This window comes from Triturus cristatus, chromosome 4_1 (assembly GCF_964204655.1).
Source record: "Triturus cristatus chromosome 4_1, aTriCri1.1, whole genome shotgun sequence".
Classification (NCBI taxonomy): Eukaryota; Metazoa; Chordata; class Amphibia; order Caudata; family Salamandridae; genus Triturus; species Triturus cristatus.
In genome coordinates, this window is record NC_140585.1 from 1,133,700,318 (window position 1) to 1,133,722,824 (window position 22,507).

A 22,507-nucleotide genomic window follows, 5' to 3' on the forward strand; every position below is an offset into this window, starting at 1 on the left:
GGGTTGGCTTGGCATTCACAGCATGGTTCTCGATGGTAAATGGCATGTCATTAGGAGGAGACCACCCTGCCAATCACAATCATCAAAGCCTGAAAGGGCATCAAATCTATTTGTGACTTCCAGCGGGTGAATGGTAACCGATAATCTGTCCTCCTAGTTCCATTTCTATAGCTCCTAGAAGGTACAGTATCCCATCCAGATGCATTTTCAATAGCCATAGGGTTAGGTGCGTACTTCATATACCGGTTGTTAAAAGGTATGGGTGGTACAGGCAGTTTTGTCCGCGGTCAAGCTATAACCCCGGGGTACATCATAGGGGTCGCTAGAGATCTTGGATAAAAATATGTTAGTTCACAAGGCACAATAGAAATGCCAGTTTTCCCTGAAGTACAATTTAAGATATAATTAACGGCTCTAGGATCTCTAAAGTTAATAAAAATGAGATCCCCCTCAATATCTTTCGCTCTATGTCCCAACCAAGGGAGTCGTCGGACATGCAGGATCTCACCATTAATGTTGAAGGGAAGAGGTCTGTTTTGGCTAAGCCAGTGTATAGTTTTATTTTTTAGCTGAAATAACCCTTCCCTTCTACCCTTTTCTAATGCCGGGACTCCCGTGAGCACTACCACATAAGGGACCGCTTCTGGGGGTAATTCAACTTGGCGTCTCTTGTGATCCTCTGTCCTAACTGGGCTAGTGCTTCCCCTCTCATCTTGCATATTTCCTATAAAAGATTGTTTCCCTCCCTTGGGGGCTTCACCAGGATCATGCTGTACTGGTTGTTGAACTAATTTGGGGGATATAGCCCTATGTTGTCTACTGGTAATGGACTTACTAATTTTGTTTATACCCTTATGGGTAACAGGGGTAGGAGGTATCACTGGGGCTGCATTGGGGGGCCCTAGATTTACAAGGTCCTTGAGTACCCCCGCATTATTACTAATGGCCAGTTCTAGATTCCCCAACCGCTGCTCCATCTTTTTTAACCTCTCTATTATAGGTAGTACGAATGACCTTATTAATCGTTCGATACTCTCAAGAGGGGCAGCGGGCAGTACTTCCTTAGGTGGACAGTGTAGAGGGGTAACTGGGCCAAATGAAAGAAATGCAGCCAATGCGGGGACTTTTGAGATTGAAGCTATTTCCGTGGGAACCGCTGGGGTTGAAATGGTTGTTACACTGGACTTTGACGTAGGTACAATAGTTACAGTAGCCCTTGACGTTTTACCAAAATCAGAATGGTTAATCTTGCTTCTTTGTGGGTCACCTACCCTCTTTCTTCTTTTAATTGGAGGTGGCCCATGAGCTATAGGCGTAGCTACTTTCCCAACCTTCTTTTTAATGAACTTAACCGCTGGTAAAAGGGGTTCAGCAATCATATCATTTCCTATGATGGAATTGCTGGAGAGAGATATATTATTATTTGTGTACGAACTGTTGAAAATATCAGGTCGAGGGGGCGTGTCTCGTAAGAGTATGGGAGTGCTATCCGTGGATAAGGAATCCTGAGTTCCAGTGAGGGAGCTTGCATCAGAAGGAATAATTTGGTTCAAGAATTCCAGAGAGGATCTATTTTTCATACATTCAATAGAGCGACGCCGCTCAGCCCTATGCTCAGCCATACACTCTCTCTTTCGATATCTGAAGCAACCCTAGTGAAGTAATCATCTAAAGTTCCCTTGTTAATACCCCCTACATTTACAGGTAGATGTTTGTCCGAAATCGCAGCCATAACAATGAATGAACAGGATAAATACCCAGGTAGTCCTAGTCAATGTATTAAAGTATGGGCCCGGTCCAGTCTCTTCGTGCCTCTGAGGGCCACAGAGGGCCCGCCCTTTGCCCGGGCTTAGCCCGCGCGCGTCCCGCGTGGCGCGTGCCTAGGCGGGACTATGTAGGAGGAGGAGGGGGCGGGAAGAGGACCCAGCTGCGGTCAATGCTTACAGCTAAGCCTGCTGGTCCTCGCAGTCCCGCCGGGTAGCTGCCGCGATGTAGAGGATTCAGCAGCTCCAATCCTCCCAGTCTTCATGGTCCTCAAAGGATCACAGGGTCCTGGAAAAACAGCAAACAATTGCAGCAAGGAAAGCGGCTGCGAGCGGCTCCCGCAAAGCGGGGGCCGCGAGCCGTTAAGTGCTGTAGGGAGGAGGGGGCGGGAAGAGGACCCAGCTGCGGCCAATGCTTACAGCTAAGCCTGCTGGTCCTCGCAGTCCCGCCGGGTAGCTGCCGCGATGTAGAGGCTTCAGCAGCTCCAATCCTCCCAGTCTTCACGGTCCTCAAAGGATCACAGGGTCCTGGAAAAACAGCAAACAATTGCAGCAAGGATAGCTGCTGCGAGTGGCGCCCGCAAGGCGGGGGCCGCGAGCCGTTAAGTGCTGTAGGGAGGAGGGGGCGGGAAGAGGACCCAGCTGCGGCCAATGCTTACAGCTAAGCCTGCTGGTCCTCGCAGTCCCGCCGGGTAGCTGCCGCGATGTAGAGGCTTCAGCAGCTCCAATCCTCCCAGTCTTCACGGTCCTCAAAGGATCACAGGGTCCTGGAAAAACAGCAAACAATTGCAGCAAGGAAAGCGGCTGCGAGCGGCACCCAGGAAAGCGGCTGCGAGCGGCAATCTGAGTGTTATGTTGTACTATAATGTACTTTGTGTTTCAAGAGCGAGGCATGCAATGCTTGTTGCATTCTAACACGCCCTTCCAGTCCAGGAGTCAGTTGCTGCTTGCTCCGTGGACTGGAAGCCGTGCTGCCTGGCCCTCACCTGTTCTTCTTGAATAAACTTATTCTTCAAGTAACCAGAAGTCTTTCCATCATTACAGAGAGATACAGTAAATTTGGTAGACGTATCAAAACTCCTAAGACCCTTAAGGAGTTTGTTTGCAATTAGAAGTTCCTCTTTTCTTTTACATGCTTTGATTTTTTTTTTCTTTTGTAAAGAAGGGGAATGTGTAGTAACATGGTTTCTTGTATTGTGGTTTGGAGGGTTGGAATGTGGAACTTGGGTATGTCACATTTAGAATGTAGTTTTGTAATTCTTGTGGAATGTATTGATTCATTCTGAGGTCACCCTGTGTTAGTGCTGCACACACTCTGTGTATCCTGCATTCCTGGAATAAAAGAAGATTAACTTCAACTCCTTATGTGTGTGATGACTACACCAAGATGGTAAAAAGATAAGAACCTGGACTTTGCAAATGGTGGTTTAGGCTAACCACAAGTTTTATGGTAGCAGAATGTATATTTGTGTGGGGTGTAGTAAGTTAAGCAAAGTAGCCAGTGAATATGCCCCACTTGGAATACTAAAGAAGGGTGACAAGATGACTCCATGTCACTAGGACACCGGTGATCCAGCCCTAGAATTTAATTCCCAAATCGGTGCAATCCGGATAGGAATTAGTTTGACTCCATTCAGCCAATTGAAGTAACGCAGCTGAAAGCAATTACTGATAAAAGGAAAACCCAGGTCTGGAAAACTGGTGTCCCAAGGCCATGGAGTTACTTGGTGACCCTATACTAAAGTCAGTAGCTTCGAAAGGGCTCCCCTGTGCTGAGAGACATCAGGCGTTGTTTCGGATGAATGTGGGTAGTATGTCTTCGGAAGTTACATTGGGTTCCAGTAGCCAGTCAGTACACACGATTTTTGGGCCCATTTGAGGAAAAATAACAAAAAAGCAAACAGAGACTGAACAACCAGTGAAAACGACGCAGCACAAGGAATCCCGCCAGTGGTTAATTATCTAGGCAGTAAATGAGAGGTTTAATAAACAGTGTTTTCAGTTCCAGTGTACACATTTCATTTGCATGGACACACTGGCCTTTCAGTCACTTCCAAATGGGCTGCATGGTGTGGGGCTTCTTTTAGGGCTGGATGGGTTGTGATTATTCAACCCTGAAGAACTCTACTAGTAGCCCTGAAATATTGTGCTGTAAGTTGAAACATTTACACCCATTTAAAAAATATTTTTCTATGTGAGGCACGGTCATCCCCCTCAACCCAATGAAGGGGATCCGGCTTTCACACTTTCTTGCTAGCAGAGGATTCGATGGCCGAATATTGTATACAGACATATCATCTGAGCATGTGTTATGAGCAAGCTTAAAAATGTAAATACGCTCAGAAAACATTCTGTGGCACCTCGGAGCTTAAAGGGGCCGTCAGGTGAATTATGTCACAACACATCTCAAACCCCCCAGCTGATATTATCAAACAAACCAACATGTTAGATTGCTTATTGTTAGTGATTGTTACAGAAATAGATAGGACTGGCTGGGTAAAGAGGACTGTCTTTTTCCTGTACACTGGATGGCTTCTTTAACCCCTTCAGTGCCCGCCCCTTTCCCCGCCCAGTGCCGGCCGTTGCATTAGCGGGCGGGGTCTATGACGAGCTGGACTCGTCATGGGCACAGCGCCACCGCGGCCCATGACGAGTCCAGCTCGTCATGGGCACTGAAGGGGTTAAAACCTTTGCAAACATTGTCACCTCCCCAAATACTTTTCAAACTCGTGGACTGAGCGTCACAATTGCAAGATTTTCCACTGTACGTGGAACAGCCGTGAATTTATTGTGTTGACATACTAGTAAAACTGAATACTAGGGAAATGCGGGCCTTACCAGGTGACAAACAATTTTGCTACTAAGATACAACAACCTAAAAATAGCTTGGGGCCAAATGGAAACAATCACAGTGCAAAATGTTTTAAGTGCCTGACAGCTGAGTGTCCAGCAACACACATAACAAAGCACATACACAGGGCCAGCAGCGATAGAGGCGGATAGGCTGGAGGGGCAGCAGGGCACGAGGCCAAGCAGGAACGCTGGAGACGAAAATAGACCGTGCTCAGGAACAGAACAACTAGCAGTGATGGCAGGCTCAAGTGCCAACTCCCTCCCGGAAAAGAAGTCAACAGAAATAGCAAATCGGTGTTGAAAAATAGACTAAAAATACATAAACACAAAACTTTCACTTCCAAAATATCGACTGTACAAACATATCAACCTACAATGATTTCATCCTGATTTAAATTCCTATGTTTAGCCAAACTGACCTGCCACAAGTTGTGGGGTTTGCTGAATATTCTCACTTAGCCCTGGCATACTGTGGCAGCTCCATGTGTGCATGCCAACATTTAGAGCTGCTCAACTAAAAGTCTAACTCAAAGAAGTTTAAAAACATCCAGCACTCTCAGACCCTTCCCCCACTGGCAGCGACGAATCTGTGTCAATCTAAATGCTTATTAATATGTGTGAACATAACCTAACAAGTTAAAACAAATAAACAGAAAATTCATGTAACAACATTTACCACGTAGTTTCACTTTGGTTAAAAAAATATGACTTTTAAAACCTCATATTGAAAGCATGTAACGACTTGTGCCTCCTTTTAAGAAGTGGTCTCTGTAGTGAAGCACATAAACGTATGTGTGTTCAGAAGGATTTATTACAATAAAACTGAATACAGGAACAAGCGAGTGCCAGGGACACGAACTCCGCTCTCCTCCTCAATCCTCGTCCTCTCCTGCCACGCTCTCGAACCCCCGCACCATAACATTCCCAATATGACATACTCGTGTTCCGTGACTAACCCCGCAAACCAACCTTACGAATATAATGGTACTTACATATACACAACACATCCCCCTTCCTTAACAACGCAAAGAAAGAACTAAGGTACAATTACAAACATACAAAAAAAACAAATAAAAGCAACATACAGAAAACCAGTAACACAATTATACTTCCACACCTCATGTAACATAATCCTTCAGCCATACTGAAGGAACCCTATTCCTTTTAGAACAATTAACATTCTGCGTATCAGAAACAGAACAGCCTTGAGCTGCTTCAGAACCAATGGCAGAATCGTGGCCAACTTCAGGAACAACAGAATCATGGACAACAGGAGACCCTACCCCTCCCGTTGCAATTGAAGCAAAACTATTTTGAACTTCCTGTCCATTTGAAGATGCAGCGTTAGAATTAGCTTCCACAGAGTTGAACTCTTCCCCCAAACCATTGTCCGACAATAACTCAGCTTGCACCCCACTGTTTTGAAATAAATCCTCCACCCAATCATCTCTTGAATGGGCATCAATCTGCTGTTCACTTTGTGCACTGCCGTTGTTAACATCTAAAGCCACATTCTTAAGATTCCACACTCTCCCATCAGTTAATCTCACAGAATTACAAAGAACTTCCACCACTTGTTTCGGTGCCTCAAATCTACTCTCCCCTTTTGACACTTTGATAGGTTTTTTCACTCGGACCCAATCTCCCACCTTTACAAAAGTAGGTTTTACTCCATGACGAACATCATACAATATTTTACTCTTTGTATGATTCAATTCTAACTCTTTTCTGGCTTGTGTCGGGGACCATTGTTGTACTTCCCCCTGAAAAGACCAAAAAGAATTGAACTTGCACCTCGGAACTCTGCCCCTCATCATAATAAAAGGAGACAATCTTGTAGATGTATGAGCAGTGATCCTATAAGCCCAAACCGCCTTCTGTACCTGTAACTTCCAATCCAATTGCTTATTCAAAGCTGCTTGAATTATCCCTTTTATCACTCTATTAAACCTCTCCACTGTTCCATTCCCACTAGGATTGTACAACAAAGTGGTTTTGTGTCTTCAACCACACCTTTCAAAGTAATCTTTCGCCAATTTCAATGTAAATTGTACACCGTTGTCACTAAGAACGCAATTTGGAAGTCCTTCTGTCATGAAAACATTATCTAAAAACCCTAAAACCACACTAGTATCCACCTTTTCTACAATCCTGACAATTGGCCACTTGGAAAAAAAGATCAATCAAAACTAAACCATATTCTTTTGCATCACCCACAGGTCCAAAAATGTCAATCGCTACTGTCTCCCAAGGGAGGTTGGGAATCAATCCTTCCGACATTGGAGGTCTTAATGTCTTGAAAGATTTATCAGCTGAAGAACAAACAGGACAGGATCTCACAAATCTTTCAATTTCATTGTCAATCCCAGGCCACCAAAAATCCTTTTTGACTACTAATTTAGTTCTGACAATCCCAGCATGCCCTTCATGACAACTGCAAAATTCTTTTCCGCAATGATTTAGGTGGAATAATGCAGTCACCTCTCATCAAAACATCTTTATCACTTGATAATTCCATACGCACCTCCCAGAAGGGTTTCAACTCTTCTCTAATTTTGTCTTTCTTGGGCCATCCCTTACACATAAAATCATCCACAAAAGTTAAATCACCGTCTTTATGACATTCTTCTAACCATTCTTCTTTAGTAATGGCTGGAGCACCTGAGTCGTGAACAAAATCTATGCTGTAACTAGCCCAAGGATCATCAACACACTCCTCCAAGGGAATCAGTAACCTGGACAAACAGTCAGCTACCACATTATCTCTGCCAGGTACATAACACATTTTATAAATGAACTCCTTCATGCGCATTGATATCCTTGCTAATCTGGCAGAAGCTCCCACACTACCTTCAGTGGTCAAAATACGCACTAAAGGACGATGATCAGTGCGAATGGTTACCTGTTTACCCCACACGAAAGCACAAAAATGTTCTAGGCCCCAAGCGCAAGCTAAAGCCTCTCTTTCTATAATTGGGTATTTGCTCTCTGCAGGGGATAAGGCTCTAGAAGCAAACAAGATGATCCTTTCTTTGCCCCCATCAATCCCTTTTTGTGAGAGTACAGCCCCAAGCCCTTTATCACTCGCATCCGTAGTTAGTAAACAATCCAAACTAGGGTCAAAACTGCTTAACGCAGTAACATGCTGTAAATCAGCTTTGATTAGTAAAAACTCTTTCTCACACTCAGGTGACCACTCAAACTTCACCTGTTTCTTTAAGAGAGAACGAATTTTAAAAAGATGGCCGCCACGCAAGCTCCTGAGGCGTGAACCAACGTGCTAGCGTCACACATTAGTGTTTCAAGTGCGCGAGATTGCGTAGACAATAGATGGGTGCGCGCTCAGCGTTAGAACTCCCTCAGCGTCCGAATGATGCCTCAAATGGCCGTTGCAACCGTCGTCACAAGAAAGTCTTTTAAGGTAAACTTGAGTAATAAATTCTTCATACCTCTATCTTCATTTGTAGAATTCTTTTTTTTCCTCCCTCACAAGTGTGCCGATGCGCTTCTGTGATAATGTCTCTCAGACTTCAAACGAGATGTTAACACTTGCCAGTTGGAAATGATGCTTCAAACTTTTCCTCTTTGAAGTTTCCGAATCCCGATCGTCGCCAGTGTAGTGAAGCACATAAACGTATGTGTGTTCAGAAGGATTTATTACAATAAAACTGAATACAGGAACAAGCGAGTGCCAGGGACACGAACTCCGCTCTCCTCCTCAATCCTCGTCCTCTCCTCCCACGCTCTCGAACCCCCGCACCATAACATTCCCAATATGACATACTCGTGTTCCGTGACTAACCCCGCAAACCAACCTTACGAATATAATGGTACTTACATATACACAACAGTCTCCCTCTGAGTATGGTCTCTTGGTGCAGCAGGAGAAAGTAAGCAGCAGTTGTCAAAGGATAAGATTAAGGAGATCTTGCCAAGTCCAAAATAACCAAAAAGTTCATTTATTTTGGCACAGTGGGAGTGCAACTGTAAATCAGCAGTGCTCCCGCCCCACCAAACCTGTGGTCCTCCCACTCTAGTTAGAGTCGGGGAAGCCCTGGGCTTTGGGCGATGGAGCAGTCTCTGCCCCTGCGTTGGAAACCTCTGTTCTGATGACCTTCCCACCACAGGGCCATCAGGTCATAGTAAGATTCATCCCAAGCTGTTTAGGGCGTGGCGTTGCTAGATTTCCTTGCTCTAGACCATGTCAAGCATGGCGGCCATAAGCAGAAAAACTGCCTAATAGTCCCCAGTTGCAGGGTTGGGTCTGCTTCTCAAATTAAATTACATTTATTTCCTACATTGGCTTTGACGCGTAATCTTTTTTAAAAAAAAAATTAAATATCTTTTTATTGTTTTAGACAGAAAAAAGAAAAACCAAACAATTCGACATGGCTTAAATGACAATTGACAAGTAATACAGTCCTAGTGCGAAAACACAGTGGCGACAATAGCAAAATAATACACATTACATAATTAATGACGACACGTAATCTTTTAAGTTTTCACCTTAATTCGAGATTCAGTTTCAAACACTATAACACAAAAGTGCTTCATTACATACATCTCTCAAACCTTTCCTTGGCCTCTCTGAACTCATGTACAATCACTCAAAGCAAGGAATTACAACACTTGGACATTCCTAGGTCTCATTGCTTCGAAGTTTGTTCCATCCTGCCTTTTCATTCCTTCAAGAAAGTTTCAAGGATATTTTTACAACCTAGATTTGTCAACCCACACCAGCTGTAGATGTTTTGTGCTATAGATAAAATGGCCCATTTTAAAACTTTTTTCTTTACTGATTATTTCTATGTGAACATGATTATGAGTTGTGCTTTATTTCTGATGAAGCCAGTTACTGGAGTTGAAGTCCTATTGCAAATATGAGTCCTACAGTGGGTCTGGTGTGTTTCACCTGTAGATCCCACCTGCTAAAAGCAGCTGGAGTATCTGGGAGAAATGTTGAAAGCATACAGAGGACTAACCAGGGTATTGTAACCAGAATTACTGATTGCCTTGGCAAGTCATAATTTCTAAGGGGTGCTTCAGGGCCCTACTTGTAATCCCTTATAACTTGTTCCCCCAGTGTTACTAATGCCCGAGTATCAGTTACTCTGGGGGTGGAGTTACCAGGCAGATTACCAGAAACCTCATAATGAAGCCATAGTCTGTTTCAAATGCTTTCCTTTTCTGTCGCGTATTTTCGTTCTAAATGCTTTTCTGTTGTACAGACCCACTGCTACCTTGGATTAACAACTGTGCTTTATAAATATAACTGAAAAAGCTGAGGTGATAATTTGCACTGTACAATACTTCAGTCATAAATGAATACTACAAAAATGTGTCGTCCTATGAGTTTCCTAAGCAAATATGGAGGAATACTAGGATTCCTCTGATGAACGCAATGTCCTTGTCCCCCTAAGAAACATGGTTGAATAGAAATGTTTGTTTATCATCGAGTGTTAGTAAAGCAAGTATTATTTATTGCTCGCCTCTGTACCTCGAAGATATCCCCTCACAAGGCTAACTGTTGGCAGGGGGCTGACAAATCAAGCTCATCTGTTTGGACCTATTGACCTGTTTGAAGCAGATGACACCAGTTTGCCAGTGAACTATCAGCACTTTGTCAAATAAATTCCACCCATCCAGAACATTATTTCAAGGGTTGACTTTATACTGACTGTGGTGAGGGTTCTGAAACAGGGAGGAACCAGCAGTAGCCCAGGGTGATTGGGGACCCGTCATCCCTCAGTTTGCATGGATTGCATGCCTACTCAAAGGTCCTCCCCAAAGTTTGAGTTTAGAAGGTCTTGTACCACTTAATCCACTAACAAATACATGGGATTACATGTTACAGTCTACTGAGTAGCCTATTACTACGGTAAAAGCACTTGACTGTGTGTTTTGCTGCAGGGACAAGGACTAATTTAGGTTGAGGAGGAACACATCCATCACAGCTGCAAGATATACTCATAAGACAAATTTACGTACAAGGAGTCTTAATGAAGCTCTTTTCCATACGTATGGGTATGGGTTTTCTTGATAGTCTGACGTGGATCATGTCGTCCTTGCCCTATGTTCGACATTCTTGCTCTAGAGTTGTTAGTGGACGACCAACCAACCCTAGAAGCATTGCTCGCCCCACCAAATCCCTGAAACTGATGGATTGCGTTCCCTAACCATGATTGCTGTTGCTATATCCCAATATGAAAATAATGATAGTCATCACAGACTCCACAAATAAAGACCACTATTTTTGGAATAGATGAATTGTGAAGGCCAACCTGTCTTTACAATCTTCACTTCAGACAATTCTTCCAAAATGTTATTGCCCTGTCATGTGTGGAAGCAGCACACATATTTAGAAAGTGTTTGTATATAAAGGTATTATCTAAAGGGGCCCTTTCTGAATAATAAACATCCTAGATATCCATAATAGTTAAATATATGTTAATCACATTGTTTTGAATCTTGCATGAACCTGCGAGTCAAGTCATGCTTTTTCCATGTTAAGTGTATTAAAACATAACCTCTACATTTGTATATATTGAAGCCCTGTGAGAAGTCTAACAATGATCTTTTTTGCATTGTCTGCTTCATAGGTTTGTTCCTGCCAGTGAAGACAACAGAAAGATTGTGGCTGCAGTTAGACAAGGTAAGTTAGCTGACATCTCAAATATTTAGTGGGCAATAGATAGATGGAACACGGTGAAATTGATAGGCCTCTCTACTTCTGTTAAGGGGAAATATCCGAGCTGCAGACCTTGGTGAGACACCGCTATGCTCTCGATGAAGCCGACGAGAGAGGCTGGTTTCCTCTGCACGAAGCAGCGGTTCAGCCTATTCAGCAAGTACTGGAGATTGTCCTGGATGGTAAGTCAGCACAAAAAGCATGAACCAGTAAGGCAGAAATTAGTTCAAATTAAAATAAATGTTGATGCAAACTGGGGCAGAGAAGAGGGTACATTTGGAAAAATGTTTTGGATCAAAAATGTATTGGTGAAATGGCTGTTCCTTTGCTAATTGTGATTGGAGGGAAGATGGTAATATAACAATTTCTATACCAATAATGCATCAATAACTGTTATTACCTCTTACCCTAAAAGAAGGTAGCTATGTGTGGTTAATGGCTCTGGCTATAACAGGAGCTGGTCAGACAGACCCTGAGTGTTATGGGGTTGTCTGTGTGTGTGCCAGTGTTTCCATTAATAGAAGCAGGACTATCAGTGGTGTGAAGGAGTTGGATTGTAGAGGAGCTTCTCATCTGGACATGAAATGGAGAAGGAAACATGGTCCCCCTTCAAAGCTCTGAAAGCTAACGAGCTGGCAGGCATCTATTGAACCCTCTTCATTTGCTTGTTAGCATTTTGAACTGGCTCACAGAGAACACAAATCCGTCCTCTCTGCTTTGGAAGCCAATGTATTTTCCACTGAGCAGGGGGCTGCATTTGTGAGCCTTCAACTATGGATGTATGCCAGCTGGATTGGAGGACTTTGAAAATAATTGACATGAGAAATAGTCAAGATGCCAACCCATCAGAAGCAGTGGCGGATCGCCATTTATTTTTCTCCCCACTGTAGGCTGATATGATAACCTGTTTGAGGCACACTCACTACATTCACTATGGTTGCTCTATCCCAATGCATGCAAACTGAGATTTGTCTCCTTTAATAGATACAATTTCGATCATAAAGTTAAACAAATGTTTTAAACAGATACACCCTATCTCTAGCTCTTCCAACTCCTTGGAGCTCCTAACAGATGTCAAGAACTGCCAAGCAACTTTCCTGCCATTGTGGTCAAACCCAAAAGGGCAGGGAGTGCTGCTAACCACCACTATGACAAAGAAGACTAGGGCTTGGAGTAATGAAGTTTATGGGGCCTATTCACAAAGGTAAACTTGCACTGAGCAAATCTACTTGTGTACATTTACTGTTACACCTTGTAATAAATGTATTACTTTTGGCTACGAATCATTTGATCATAATCTTTATTTCGGCAACCTGCTATCAAAGCTCAGAATAATAAATACATGCAAGTGTGATAAAACTGTTCAAAACAAACAAGATTTAAAAACAATTGTGAAATTGAAAAGCAAAGTATTAACCTAATAAGGTGTATTTGATATCATCAATAAAATTCCAAGCACACGAGCTAATATAAAAACACATTTGACCAAGAGATCATGCAGATTAAAAGTAGCAAATCAACTAATGCTTCATTCAGGAGATTAAGTTATTTTGCCATATATGCCTGTTAGACTTGGCATCTTTTGGGGTGCTTCCCCTGAGTTTTTGCTTTCTGACCGCCCGGTTTTGACACTGCCACATATTGGAAAAAAATGAGAGACGACAAAGACAAAGGGTTGTGATGTATCAGTTCTTAACATTCTAAGCGCAGAGTTATAGTCCCTGATTACCAGGTTGCGGCATAAAGGCTAGATCCACTTCCTTCTAGATGCATGATATACATATGATAAAAAATAAGGACATGCTCAATAGATTCTAATGCCTCCGGACAAAAGGGACAGTACAAATCAGACTTGGAACCAGATTGCTGCCATTTTTCCGTGATTGACCGCAATGGCAAGGTCCCAATTCGAAATTTCACATAAAGTGACTTGGCCAAATGTCAATCTCATCCAAGTAGACTTCCAAAAGAAAAGAATCTTTAAACTCCAGAAAGGCTGTGGTGAAAGCCCACCCTCCTTTTTCTACATATCCCTTCATACATAAATCACCAATAAATTCCCTTAAGCGTTTGATTTAGATAAAATGCAAGCATTCTGAGGGGCAGACCATAAGTTCTGACAGCCGATTTCAGTGAGGCAATGTTTAATGAACTGGAACCATGGAATCTTTACGGTGCCGGGAAGAGTCCTAATTTCTTCTAGGCCCAACCGATATGAAAACAATTTTGGGGATGCTCATATTCACTTCTAATATAACAGGGGTTGAAGGCCAGCTTTGTGGACAAGGGATCTTTGACCCATCTCTAGCCGCAACTGAACAAGTGGGGTGCTAACTGGGAGGTTGGTTAGAGAGCGAAGGAACCTGTTCTCCACTAATTCAAACTCATCAACACTTACATGGGCCCAAGTTCCCCCCATATAGTGATGCTTCAAGGGCTTGCAAGTTATATATTTTCAAGGCAGGGGAAAATGTTTGTAAGGAAAAATCTCGAATGGTCTTCACTAGATCCCCAGTGTACTGCTCCAGCTTTAATCTATTCTTCTGGATCTGCGGCATTCAACCAAATTGTTCTGTGAGCAAAAACCCAAGGTATTCAAGCGTGTCAACTCTCTCCAAGGGAACACCATCTGACACAGGATGAGAATGAGCTGGTGGACAAGGATTGAACATCATATCCTTGGTTTTGGAGAGGTTAATTTCCAGACCTCTCTGCCCACAGAACACACCAAACTGATTTGATAGATTTTGGATACCCAAAGGCTATTTAGAAAACAACAGGGTGTCATCGGCAAACAGGAGCACTGGAACCTTCCTGTTAGCCAAGCTAGGGGCATCATGGTTACCTAGCTCTAGCTGAGCCACCAAGTCATTGATGTATGACAAAAACAGAGTTGGAGCAAGGACACATCCTTATCTGACACCCTGTGTAGAAGGAATAGGTGAAGTTAGTTCCCCAGATGAGCCACACATAACCTGCTCATAGTTATTTAAGTGGAGCTCCTGATGACATCTATAAGATACTTGCGCACATCACGGTCATTCATGACCTTCCACAGGGCATCCGTAGGCACAAGGTCAAAGCCTGATCCAAGGTCCACAAAGACCATGTGTAAACGGCCTTCCACCAAGGTGAAATGTTTCCAATATCTAAGTTGCAGACAGAGCACTTGGGAAATGGTGCTAGTCCCCACTCTAAACCCAGCCTGCAATGGGGTCAACAATGCCCCCTCGTCCATCCAGATTTGCAGTCTACCTAATAGGATCCTGCTAAAGAGTTTTTGGGAAGAATCAATAAGGCTAATAGGGCGATAGTTGGAAGGTAACGATCTTAAGACTTTCTTAAAAATTGGGATGATTTCTGCTTCAGCCCATGTGGGGAGCATAGGAGACCCTCTCAATATTGCATTGAAGAGCACGGCAAAGTAAAAGCTCCAAATGTCATTATCAGCCTTAAATAGGTCCCCTGACACCTTGTCTAAGCCAGGTGCTTTGCCTGGGGCAATCCAGTTGATCGCTTCTGAGACCTCCCTGACCATTATGGGCCTGATACCACTGTTCTCTAGCCATAAAGAGCCGCCAATCCATAGTGATACCTCAGCCCCACCTCCTTTCCCCCGAGACCAAGATTCTCAATTGGCCCAAAGAATCCGCAGCTAGTGACCAGACCATCCCGCTTGTTCTTAGATGGACTAGTCCTTCCCTGGGAACAAAAGGCCCAGCCACAACAGGCTCAACACAGTCCTCAGCAACAGTGCCTCCGTATAACTGTGTGAAGTGGTTAACCCAAGCAGTAGTAGTAATTTTAAAATATACATCTCTGCCGCTGTCTCCCCTCCCTTATCAGCCAATATATGGCAAAACAATTATTGATCTTTGTTTCTAACTACGGCTAGCATGGATTCCTATTTGACCTGTTTACAATCTCTCTAGACCCCTGTAATGGCAGATTTATAAGATTACCTTCCACTCTGGATGTGTATCTTACACCTCCGCCTTTAAGGAATTTATAAGTGCCCACCTAGCGAACCTGCAGGCTTTGGTAAACCACAACACTTGTCAGGAACAGCCCTAGACTCAACTAAAAACAAGTTTAAGAGAGGAAAATATGAATTGCAGCAAAGTCCACCCAGGAGGAAGGGCCACAGGGGAAACTCCCACTTCCTCCACAGCTACCAATGCAGAAGTAAAAACCACATACATCTGCACCTGTGTGCTTCTGTTCTCAGCTACTGCGCCCCACTTGACCCTAAGGCCGTAGGTACTGTCCTCCTGTCAAAGGGGTCATTATTATAATTCAGTAAACTAGTCCCCAATGAGCTCAACGTGAGGTCCAGGAAATTGTGGTCACTGTTCTGTCTAGATACCACCTTCATATCAATTGTAAGATATAATCCATCTGGCTGGAACTACCCTGCCAATTAAAGGTATGTTTCCCCCGGCATAGGAAGGAGCTCTCCCGTTACAGGCCTGCAGGCCGTGATTTACCATTTACAAATGTAAGTTACTATAAAGTGTAGAATAGCATGTCTCCACCCCTGAATTCAGAGATGGAACCCAATTTTACAATTTTAAAGTTACTACTAATTTTTCACATGTGGGCAGAGATCTCTGAAACAGGGGCGAAGAGCTCCTTGTGGTAAACTATACAGAAATTTTAAAAGTTTATTCAAAAATATATCTAAATTTATCTTAATGTGACTTATTAATGTAAATTGATTATATATATTTCTTTAAAATGTAGTAAAAAATGCTGAAGCATCGTATCTTATTTTTTAATTCAATATTTAATCAATGTATATTAAATTAAAATAAATGAATATATATTTTTAAAAATAAAGCTACTTTTATTTTTAAATTAAAAAGGTTCTTAAAATATTTCATAATTATTTAAATTTTTAATCAAAATAATAAACATTTTTTAAGAAGTTTAAATACATTAATTTATTGTGCAATGTCTCCTATGGAGAGATATTTCAAGTCCCTGCCAGCCGTGGCTCCTCTGCAAAGGTGGAGGAGCATTGCCTCACTGCTACAACTTCAGGCTGAATACAAAAAACAAAATGATAATAACGTTCCATTATTATAATTTTGTTTTTAGCATTCAGCTTGCAGTTGAAACGACGGGACTCGGCTCCCTGTGTCACAGGGGGAGGAGTGGTGGCAGCACATTAAGTGTGCATGATGGTTTGGCTGACCGTTTTGGGCCATCCAAACCATCATGCGCACTGTGCACGTTCTCCACCCACGCTGCAGATCGCCTGGGTGGAGAACATTCACAGCCTGTCAGCCCCTGTCTGAGCACCGAACCACGGCACTCAGACCAATCACAACGATTTATTTTATTCACCCCCGTCCACCACCACCGTTGGGTAGCAGCCACTACTGGTCCCTGCCTCCATTAGTTCCTGTGGAAAGGTGTGTAGTACCAGTGGTTGGCCATGTGTGGTGCTGGACTTACTCTGGGTCTGAGCTGGAGTACATTTACTACTGTTTTAGGTCTGTTTTCACTGTAGTAACTTTGGAAGTAGAAGTGCAGTTTGTGAATAGGAATGGGCTTGCTCTTTGTGGAGGGGGTAGCCCCCCGCCCAGCCTTCCTGAACCCCTAACCCCCTTCCTTACTCCCCCTAAACTGCTCCCATTTAATAGTAAGTGTTCCCCATTTTCCAGTGACTCTTCCTGTCCTTCTCACATTTACTACTAAAATGTAGGTATACGTGTGAGCATATGTCTGCAGTTGGGTAGGAATTTCTGCACATAAAAGATAGGCAAGACAGAGACCACCGCTGGTAGGTTTGTGAATTCCATTTTGTAGTATGTGAGTAGTACTATTGTAGTAATAACAAACGTACTACAAAAAGCTGTTTGTGAATAGGCTCTGAGGTGTATGTCGCTTTAGGAATGATTTAAACAAATACAGGTAGATTAAACACTGGAGGCAGTGAAAAAGGCTAAGAGAACACAGTTAGGAGACCAATGTAAGGCTTACTTCACAGGAAAACATCCATTTTACCCAGATGGCTCTATGGGCAGAAGGCAATCAAAACAAATCATTGTGGCATTAAGAAACCTTAGGTCCGCTGACTTTAATGATTTGAAAGGAATGCCCTACAGCCCTTGGTGGAACAAGCAGAATGATTCATTAGATAAACAACTTTCTTAAAGAGCAAGAAGCCGTGCATTCTACCTGCTGGATTTTCATCCCTCCAAAAGCACTGATGTCCAGTCATTATCTCTGAAAATAGAAAACAGCAAGACCCAACAGGAACCAGCATGATGAAAATCAAGAATTCTGGTTCCTTCTCAAAAGATGATCAGCTCTCCAGACAAGGTGAACGATAGACAGAAGTACAGCTTAAGCATAGGTGGTCATCTGTGAAAAACGTCATGCTTGCAACTTAACCTTTCAAAGTCCACAGCCCCAAATAGAGCCTCAGGAGAAAGCCGGGCCGGACTGGCCGTAGCGGGCAACAGGCATTTTCCCGGTAGGCTGCCGGGGGGGGGGGGGCGAGGACGCGGTTTTGGGCCCCTGGGGGGGGGGGGGGGTTGTTACTGGGAGCCGGTTTTCCAGCATAGCTGCAATATTGGCCCTCTGTAACAAAATCGGCCAAAACCCGCCCTAACAAACAGCTTGGCCGCACACCCCCATCGGGGGCTGACCAGGCGGTTTGCCAGGGCCGGTTTCGGTTCCCAGTCCGTCCCTGGGAGAAAGGAATCACAGAGCAACTGGAACCACAGTGGCAAGGATTGTAAGAGAGGGTCGTAAGGTCTTGAAATCCAACAGCGTGCCTGCAGAAAGACCTCTGCCCCATCATTCATGATCTTTCTCAGAACCCTTAAAAGAGTAGAATGAGGAAAGGCATACAGAAACCCGGGAGAGTGCACTTCCCATACTATCACAATCAGTGCTCCAGTAGAATGCACAGTGGTGTAGCAAGGGGGAGCAGGGGGTGGGTGGCACGAGTTTTGGGGGGTGGCATGTGCAGGAATCAGCATCTGCCCCACTCTTACATTCCCCATTCGGCTGCCGTGGGTGGCAAACGCAGGGACTGCAACAGGCGGCAGGAGGCCTAGCTATGCCACTGAGAATGCGCCTGTCAGACCTTAACTTTCCTCTTTTCTACTAGGAGAATATCATTTTTGGTCATTCAGCTGAAATGTTTCAACAGTGATTTTTGTTGTTTTACCCAGGTGCAAGATGTATTGATCAATAACACGAAAGTCAAGAGAAATTGAGTTATAGCTAGCAGACAGAAAGTGGCCTCTTAATAACGAATGGTTACCATGACACAGTATAATATACTGAAATTACACTGACTGAACTGAATAAGATCATTCTGCCCTTAGAGGCTTGACCCCAATTTACAATTTTAAAGTTACTTCTACATTTTCATACGTAGGAGGAGATCTATGCCACTGGGACGAATAGCTCCCTGCGATAAACTATACAGAAATTGTAAAACGTTTATTAAACTTAAATAAAAATCGAAATCTAGCTTAGTGTGACAAATTAATGTAAATTGATTTTCTATACTTTTAAATGTAGAATAAAATGCTGCAAGCATCATATCTAAATTTTGAATTAAATGTGTAATTAATGTAGTATATTACATTAACTTAAAATCATGTTTTGAAAGATTTATAGAAAACACACCTGAAGTAAAATGATTATATTAATGTATTACGTATTAAATAATTACTGAAAGTTAGGCATAACAGTAATATACATTATTTAATTCTTTAAAAAAAAAATCCTCTTATTATTAAATCAAAAATGTTCTTAAAATATTTTATAATAAAATATTGTTTTTGTTTATATATAATTATTTTCATTTTTTGATTTAAATAGTATATATTTTTAAGAAGTTGAAATAAATTAATGTATTGCACATTGTTTCCTACGGAGTGTTTTTGCAAGTCCCTGCCTCCATTAATTTCTATGGGAAGTTGTTGTAGTACCAGTAGTTGGCCATATGTGGTGCTGGAGTTCATTTACTACTGTTTTAGTTAATTTATTGCTGTAGTAACTTTAGAAGTAGAAGTACAGTTTGTGAATGGGAACAAGCTTGCTCTTTGTGTGGGTGGGTGCATATCCTTTTCTAAACCCCTCCCTATCCTTCCCTTAACCCCTCCTTACTCACCCTAAACTGCTCCCATTTAATAGTAAGTATTCCTCATCTCCCAGTGAATCTCCTTATATTTCCCACATTTACTACTAAAACGTAGATGTACGTGTGAAGATATCTGTGTACTCGGGCAGGGATTTCTGCACATAAAAGATAAACAAGGCAGAGACCACCGCAAGTAGGTTTGTAAATAGCATTTTGTAGTATGTGAGTAGTACTATTCTAGTACTACTAAACCTACTACAAGAAGCAGTTTGTGACTAGGCTCTGACTTGTATGTTGCTTAGGAATTATCAAAAAAACATTCAGGTAGATAAAATCCTGTAGACAGTTAAAAAGGCTAAGGAAGCATAGCTAGGAGACCAATGTAAGGCTTACTCCACAGGAAAACACTGACTTTGCCCAGCTGGCTCCTGGGGCAGAAGGCAATCAAAACAAATCATGGTGGTTTTAAGATACCTTAGGTCCACTGACTAATGATTTGAAAGGAATGCTCTATAGCCCTTGGTGGACAGAAGCCAAGGTCAAGAGGGAACACCAGAATGAGTCATTAGGCATTTGATAAACAACCTTATAAAATGGAAAGAGGCCAGGCCTTCTAATGCTGGATTTTCAAGCCCCTCAAAGCATTGATGTCCAATCATTATCACTGAAAATAGGAGACATCAAGACCCGACAGGAGCCAGCATGAGGAAAATCAAGAATTCTGTCTGCTTCTCAAAAGATGACCAGCACTCCAGTCCAGGTGCACTAGGCCTCAACGTTCCACGAAAGACGGAAGTACAGTTTAAGCATAGTACGTAATCTGTGAACAACTCCATGCTTGCAGCTCAACCTTCCAAATTCCACAGCCCCAACTAGAGCCCCAGGAGAAAGGAATCTTGGAGCAACGGGCACCACAGTGGTATGCATTGCAGGGGAGGGTCCCAAGGTCTGTAAGTCCAACAGTGTGACACCAGAGAGACCTCTGCCCCACCATTCCTGATTTTCCTCAAAACTCTGCAAAGAGTAGAATAGGATAAGGCATATAGAAGCCCATGGGTGATGGAATGGTTTCGACTAAGGATGGCCATGAATCCTGAGGCAGCAGGAAGGAGCAAAAATGAGCCAGATTAAGAGATCCATACGAGGATGGCAGCACCTGTCCCAGTTTAACAGTAATACGTCTTTGATCTCGGCAGAATCAAAGACTGGATTGGTCTTCTGAGACTTTCAGGGAATGTCACACATAATGTGTGGATCACACCAGATGTCATTGATACAAGTTTAACTTTGACATCTCGCTAGTATTTTAAGAGGGTATGCAAATACCACATGAATGTGAAGTAGTCCACAGTGTGGTGTTAGAATATAGCAGCATTCAAAATGAACAACCATGCAAGACACTACAGGGCTCAAGACATGACAGTAGGATACGATCAAGCCAGCAAGACTAGTGAAAATTTACCCATGCAAAACCAACCCAGGAAGAATCACTAATCTTGTTCGCTTACAAATATACCAAAATAACGATCAGACAGAGGTTATGCAACAGAGGTTCATTAACCAAAACCACAAGCGTAAATCAGTAACTGTACTCCACCAGTCAAACCAGTCCCATAGAAATAGACTGTACAAGCTGTCCAGGCCATTATTCTGTCCTGCTACCATCAAACGCCCAAGGACCATCTAGAATGGAAGCATAGGTACACAAGGGAGAGGGGATAGAAGTGTTGTTGGACTTACTCCAATTCGATGCCATTTTGACGTAAGATAAGGCACAGATCTGTAGATTATGTGGGCATTACCTAGAAGAAAAGAAAACGCACTGACGTCTGGCAAAAACTAATGCTGATCTCCTGCCCTGCAGGAGAGTTCACTTTCCATACCACCGCAATCAGTGCTTGAAACAGAGTGTGCCCGTCAGGCCTTAACTTTCCTCTCCTCTAGTTGGAGAACATATTTTTTGGACATCTATCTGAAATGCTTCGAAGGTGATTTTTTTTATGGTACCCAGGTGCAAAATGTGATGACCAGTAACAAGAAATTCACGAGAAATTGAGAATTAGCAAGCTGACAGCTATTGGTCTCTTATTAACTAATAGCCGCCATCACATACTATAATATAATGAAATATAAGCAAGTAACTTTATACTGACTGCATTCAGAGGTTTCCTTCAGTTTTCAGGGCCAAAGCTATCCTTTGACTTAGGACTATATAGGATCATTGTGCTGCAATGGCTAATGTCTGGCCAAACTCATTTTTGAAGTGTCCTGCATTCATTAAAAGAGAGTCACTGGATTTACTGGGAGAGATCCATGAAATACATTGAGATCTTTATATGATAGTTTTCTTGAGTTCCCATCTTCTTTGGATAGTGGCTGGAGTTGCTAGTATGTGAGTGTGCCTTTTTTCTTCTTCTCTTGAAATGGCAGTCAGTGTTGATTTAGTAGCATCCTTATCCTACATTGTGTTTAGCGGGCAGGTAGGACCTTGATGGTGGTCCTGTGAAAGGCAACAATAGATTCCTTCCTTTGCTTCTTGTGGTGCCTGACTACAGTACTTCAACCACATTTCATCCTTTTGGTGCTTATATAAGTTCCACAAAATAATGTATAATTATCTGCATCTCTGCTACAATACCTCTTAAACTTTGCCATTTTAAAAGCGAAGTCTTGCCATCGGCATCCAAATGCAATCAGTTCAAATGGCTTTGTGGTGCATACTCAGGGACTTTGTTGTTGAGCGCAGAAGAGTTTCTCCCTGACCATGTATTATTTTCCAATTCATGGTAATAGATTTAATACCTGGCAAAATAAGAAAAATAAAGCAGTTTTGCTTGAATTGTGTAGAGTCAGGAGGATAGAGCAAATTATTTATGTATTATTATCTTATAAGCAATATTATCTGAGATATTCAAAAATGTTTTACCGTTTTGCATTCTTCAAAAATCCAAGGATAAAAGACTGATCATAAAAAAGATGTTTCAGAAAAATGCTTTCGAGTTTAAAATGAAAACATAATGGGAAGTCCACTAAATTAGCTCTGTATAATTTATCAGAAGTCCATGATATTTATAAAGCACTACTCAGTTAGTC

At 42.6% G+C, this 22,507-nt stretch overlaps 1 protein-coding gene across 3 annotated transcripts in view; it reads left to right on the forward strand.

The window, feature by feature from the left end:
* ASB15 (ankyrin repeat and SOCS box containing 15) overlaps positions 1–22,507 on the forward strand; it is a 130,221-nt gene that overhangs the window by 47,586 nt on the left and 60,128 nt on the right. For all 3 annotated transcript variants that reach the window (XM_085654197.1, XM_085654196.1, XM_085654198.1), the window contains 2 exons: positions 11,216–11,268; positions 11,355–11,486. In XM_085654197.1, coding sequence (XP_085510323.1) covers positions 11,216–11,268; positions 11,355–11,486 — 185 coding nt within the window. The remainder of the gene's footprint in view (positions 1–11,215; positions 11,269–11,354; positions 11,487–22,507) is intronic.